The 6215-nt window shown below is 39.3% G+C and overlaps 1 protein-coding gene across 4 annotated transcripts in view; it reads right to left on the reverse strand.

The window, feature by feature from the left end:
• INO80D (INO80 complex subunit D) overlaps positions 1-6215 on the reverse strand; it is an 84833-nt gene that overhangs the window by 54318 nt on the left and 24300 nt on the right. For all 4 annotated transcript variants that reach the window (XM_017536878.2, XM_017536879.2, XM_017536881.2 and 1 more), the window contains exons 2-3: positions 2015-2108; positions 1663-1909 (exon numbers count right to left, since the gene is read on the reverse strand). In XM_017536878.2, the coding sequence (XP_017392367.1) occupies positions 1663-1880 (218 nt within the window). In that variant the 5' untranslated portion in view covers positions 1881-1909; positions 2015-2108. The remainder of the gene's footprint in view (positions 1-1662; positions 1910-2014; positions 2109-6215) is intronic.

Genomic DNA, 6215 nt, shown 5'->3' on the forward strand with positions numbered 1-6215 from the left:
AAAAAAAAAAAAAAAAAAGTAAAAAAACCAGACAGATATATTCAGCCTAATACATAGGTCCCTTTCTCACCTGAGATTAAAATTTTATTCCTTGCCTCACTAAGCAGCTGTTTCTAACTTTCAGGTATTTTAATTTGAAGCCTTAGGTGCTCATTAGAAATTCTAAGAGAGTATTCCTAAATCCCCATTAAACTATTTGTACTCATTTTGGTGAGATGTCCACCAAGACAAATTATTTATTTCATACTACAAGCATTAAAAGTATTCAAGACATAAAATATCTGATTTATTTCCAACCAATTTATGCAAGTGACATTTGCTAATGTATAGAAACATGGATGAAAGTTGTGTGTGTGTGTTTTAAGATAGAAGTAAAAGGTTCAAATTTTCTACCTAGAGATAACAAGTTATCTAGAAACTTTTAGAAAACAAGCATGTATCTCTCCATGAAGGCCCGCAATGATCTATATGGTTTCTGGGGAACAGAAGTAAAAGAAACTGGAGAAAAGATCACATATGAAAAGTAGTGTGAATTTTCCTAGCAATATGGAAGACAAATAGCCAGTGTAAGACTCCTTTAAAAACAATTTCATTTTCTTTTAATTCAGCAAAGAATATATTCATCATTCCAGTGGTAAAATCAATCCTTAATGTGAAATACTGTTTCCAAATTATGGTAAACATATTCTGTTTGGAACACTTTTTTTTTTTTTTGAGTCGGAGTTTCTCTCTTGTTATCCAGGCTGGAGTGCAATGGCGCAATCTCGGCTCACCGCAACCTCCGCCTCCTGGGTTCAGGCAATTCTCCTGCCTCAGCCTCCTGAGTAGCTGGGATTATAGGCACGTGCCACCATGCCCAGCTAATGTTTTGTATTTTTAGTAGAGACGGGGTTTCGCCATTTTGACCGGGATGGTCTCAATCTCTTGACCTCGTGATCCACCCGCCTCGGCCTCCCAAAGTGCTGGGATTACAGGTGTGAGCCACCGCGCCCAGCCTTGGAACACTTTTTAACCAAAAAAAGCAAGGTTATAAAACATGCCAAACACTGGTTAGCAGTCTGATAGAAACACTAGTTAGCAGTCTGATAGAAACACTGGTTAGCAGTCTGACAGAAAGCATATATAAAAGATTCAAGTAGTATTTTTTTTTCAATAAGTACGTATCCTTTACTAACATGTAGGCATAGATTTTGAACTCCAAAATTACCATCATAATTACAACACCTAATTAGTTTTTATAATTTCTCTCATTTCGGCAAATGAGAAAACTAAGTAGAGAAGTCAGGAATTCTTTATAAGGCCACAAACCAAAGAAATCCATTTCAAGACTTTAAGCAGCAACTTTGAGGGGAAACAAATGTTTTTTAGTAATTCTAGAGGTTCATGAAATCGACTAAAAAGAAGAAGATACTCAAACATACTTTTCAAGTAATTCCCCAAATTTACTATTCTATTTTTTAAAATTGCCATATTTCATCTTTAAATGTATTCCACAGTTTACTTAGATTACCCCCAGAATTCAACATTTAAATATGGAAAGGGAGGGAGGGAGGGAAAAATGAAGGAGAGAAAGAGAGAAGAAAAGAGAAGAAAAAACAAGAAAAGAAAAAGTTCCAAGCCTGTTAATTACATCAAGGATTGATTCTCATGATCAGCCCTTACCTACGATCCTCTGATTTGGGGATGGGGTTGGTGCAGCGTTGGCTGTTATACTTGGCCACATATTCACATTGCTTGAAGGGGGCAGTCTTGTCCTCCAGAACGTGTCTGATACAGAAGGCGTAGCCGTTGAGTCGCCTCTGCTTGCACAGTTTGGGGCTATATGAGCACAAGGGCTTATTGTCAACCTCAGAGAAGTGTATATGTTTCCCTTCATACATCACGTGACTCTATTCCTTGTGAACATCAGCTAAAAGGCCACCACAAAAAAAGAAACCCAAATGATAAATCAGAGAGTATAACGCAGATTTAGGTTGAGAATTTCACTGAGGGACTTCTGGCCCCACAGCCATACCTGATTTTAAATCTTCTGCACCATAGCAATGTTAACAGAACCCCCAAGGATACCACAGTTTGGAATGCCGCAGAATCAAGATGAAGCAGATTGTCTATAAAAATATCAAAAGGCCTAGTTAACAAACAGAAATAAGCAAAGCTAGTTCACCCAGGAAGCAAAATATTACAATATCACCCTTCCTAATGCGATGGGTTCTTCACTGTAAATCAACATTCCGATAATGAGGTTAAATAAGAAAATAAGACACATTATAAAACATTAAGTTGGCTGGGCACTGTGGCTCATGTCTGTAATCCCAACACTTTGGGAGGTCAAGGCAGGCGGATCATCTGAGGTCAGGAGCTCGAGACCAGACCAGCCTGGACAGCATGCCGAAACCCCGTCTCTACTAAAAATACAAAAATTAGCCAGGCATGGTGGCAGGTGTCTGCAATTTCAGCTACGTGGGAGGCTGAGACAGGAGAATCACTTGAACCCAGGAGGTGGAGGTTGCCATGAGCCAAGATCACACCCCTGCACACCAGCCTGAGTGAGAGAACAAGACTCTGTCTCAAAAAAAAAAAAAAAAAAAATTTAAAAAAAAAAAAAAAAAAAAAAAAAAAAAAAAATTTAATTACCTTATCCCCCAAAATTGAACTAAATAACATTTGCTCTGGTTAAGTTTTATAAATACCTCAAAGCAGCAGAACTCTTCCACCAAATGAATGTCACAGGTAGCAGGTCTCTTTTTCATTACTGGTGTTTGCATGCTATACTTATTTTCAGAACCCACAGCCCTTTACAATGCCAACAGAATGGTAGACCTAAAGCTTCTCTCAGAAATTCTTTTTTTATATGATAGTAAAATATTTGGCAATTTATAAATGTTTCTATGAAACACAAAATAAAGCAAATTTCTGCCATTAAAAATGTTCTTTCCCTTATAATACTTCCCCACACCTAATCCCATCCCAATCTTTATAAACTTCTCAGACACAAAGACTAGTCACCTGACCACACTTACATTATTCAGTTCAGTGTTCTGTACCATGTGGTGCTTCCAATCACACTAAATAGTATAATAATCATGGCTTACAGGTCTTTTCAGAGTCAGTGAGAAAATGGAAGGAGGGAATTACACAATACTCTCTAACAGTCTATAAACAAAAGTTCCAATGGTAGGATTTATATATTACAACACCATCTAGTCTATTATGAAACTGAATCTATTTTGCCAAGTGAGGATCTGAGAGAGCTGATGGAGTCTCACCCATCCTCCTCACTTCCAGCAACCAAGACGGCTGATCGAACGGCTCAGATATCAGCTACTGAAAAAGTCCAGAAATACTCTCTCCTTTACCAGTGAATGACAAGATACATAAATGCTGGAGGTGCCAGACGTTGTTCAAGTCCAAAATCTGCCACTTAATGTGTTACCTTGAACAAATCATTTAACCTATTTGAATCTCAGTTTCCTCATCTGTAAAATAGGGATAATAAGAGTAGCTATGTTATCATCAGGATGCTGGAAGGATCAAATGATACAAAGCATGCAACATACTAAGTATCATTCTTAGTATATGGTCAGCACTGGAGAAACAAATTATTATTCATAAGTGTTCATTCTTATAATACATGATTATGATACATGACTACATTCCACCTGCCAGTAATAAAAGTAGAGATTTTGTATTCTTCTCCAGAAATACTTCACTTGCTGTAGAAAGAAAAAAAAACACTCGAAATATTAACTTAGTTAATAAAAATCATATTTTCTCTTCTGGAAGGAAAAAAATCACATTCATTACTAAGTAAATCTAATCACACATTAATGTAAAAAATGAAGCTTTCTCTTTTCACCTTATGAAAATGTAAGAAAAAAAAGTTGGACTAGGAATTTCAATTTAGGTGCTAAGAAACTGGATAGCCACAGGCAGAAGAATGAAACTAGACCCTTACCTTTCACCCCATATGAAATTAACTTAAAATAGATCAAAGACCTAATTGTAAGGCTGGAAACTATAAAACTACTAGAAGAAAACACAGGGGACACTGATGTGGGGAAAGATTTTATGAGTTAAAAACTGAAAAGTACAGATAATACAAGTAAAAATTAACAAATAAATGGGATTATATCAAACTAAAAGCTTCTGCACAGCAAAGGAACAACCAACAGCACAAAAAAACAACCTACGGAATGGGAGAAAGTATCTGCAAACTATTCAACCAACAAGGAATTAACATCCAGAACGTATAAGAAACAAACATCTCGGGCCGGGCGCGGTGGCTCACGCTTGTAATCCCAGCACTTTGGGAGGCCGAGGGGGGTGGATCACGAGGTCAAGAGATCGAGACCATCCTGGTCAACATAGTGAAACCCCGTCTCTACTAAAAATACAAAAAAAATTAGCTGGGCATGGCGGCACGTGCCTGTAATCCCAGCTACTCAGGAGGCTGAGGCAGGAGAATTGCCTGAACCCGGGAGGCGGAGGTTGCGGTGAGCCGAGATCGCGCCATTGCACTCCAGCCTGGGTAACAAGAGCGAAACTCCGACTCAAAAAAAAAAAAAAAAAAAAAAAAAAAAAAAAAAAAAAAAAAAAAAAAGAAACAAACATCTCAACAGAAAAAAATTCAAACAATTCAATTTCAAAATGGGCAAATGATCTGAACAGACATTTCTCAAAAGAAGACACACAAATGGGTAACAAACGTATGAAAAGATGCTGAACATCACTAATCATCAAGGAAATGCAAATCAGAATTGGGGTGAGGTATCCTCTTACCCCACTTCAGATGGCTATTATCAAACAGACAAAAAAAATGACAAATGCTGGTGAGCATGCAGCAAAAAGGGGTCTCTTGCATGTTGTTTAGAAATGTGAACCAGTATAGCCACTATAAAGAACAGTATAGGCCAGGTGCAGCGGCTCACTCCTGTAATCCCAGCACTTTGGGAGGCCAAGGCAGGTGGATCACTTGAGGTCAGGAGTTCAAGACTAGCCTGGTCAACATGGCGAAACCCTGTTTCTGCTAAAATTACAAAAATTAGCTGGGCATGGTGGCATGTGCCACCTGCTACTAGTTCCAGCTACTTGGAAGGCTGAGGCAGGAGGATCGCCTGAACCCAGGAAGTCAAGGCTGCAGTGAGCCAAGATCATGCCACTGCACACCAGCTTGGGTGACAGAGCAAAACTATCTCAAAACAAAAAACAAACAAACAAAAACAAAGCTGAACAGTATAAAGGTTCTTCAAAGAACTACAAATAGAACTATCCACTACTAGGCACTTATCCAAAGAAAAGGAAATAATACATCAAAGAGATATCTGCACTCCCATGTTTACTGCAGCACTACTGACAACAGCCAAGATATGGAATCAAACTTGGTGTCTCACAACAGATGAATGGATAAAGAAAATGTGGTGTGTATACACTTATTCAGCCATTAAAAAGAATGAAATTCTTGGGGACTGGATGTGGTGGCTCACACCTGTAATCCCAGCACTCTGGGAGGTCGAGGTGAGTGGATCACCTGAGGTCAGGAGTTCAAGACCAGCTGGCCAACATGGCCAAACCCCATCTCTGCTAAAATTACAAAAAGTAGCCAGGTATGTTGGTGGGCGCCTGTAATACCAGCTACTCGGAAGACTAAGGAAGGAGAATCGCTTGAACCTGGGAGGTGGCAGTTGCAGTGAGCTGAGATCGTGCCACTGCACTCCAGTCTGGGAGACAAAGCAAGACCCCATCACACACACACACACACACACACACACACACACACACACAAAAGAATGAAATTCCCTATTCACACATAAAAGGATGAAATTCCCTATTCACAGCAATATGGATAGAACTAGAGGACATTATCTTAAGTGAAATAAATTAAACTTATTTATGGAAAATTAAACACACATGTTCTCACTCATGTGGACACTAAAGAAATTGATTTCATAGAAGTAAAAAGTAGGCTGGGTGCGGTGGCTCACGCCTGTAATCCCAACACTTTGGGAGGCCAAGCAGGTGGATCATTTGAGGTCAGGTGTTCGAGGCCTGCCTGGCCAACATGATGAAACCCCATTGCTACTAAAAATACAAAAAGTAGCCAGGCATGGTGGCAGGCGCCTGTAATCTCAGCTACTCGGGAGGCTGAGGCAGAGGCTGCAGTGAACCGAAATCATGCCACTGCATTCCAGCCTGGGCAACAGAGCAAGATTCCATCT

Source organism: Cebus imitator, unplaced genomic scaffold (genome assembly GCF_001604975.1).
Source record: "Cebus imitator isolate Cc_AM_T3 unplaced genomic scaffold, Cebus_imitator-1.0 Scaffold101, whole genome shotgun sequence".
NCBI lineage: Eukaryota > Metazoa > Chordata > Mammalia > Primates > Cebidae > Cebus > Cebus imitator.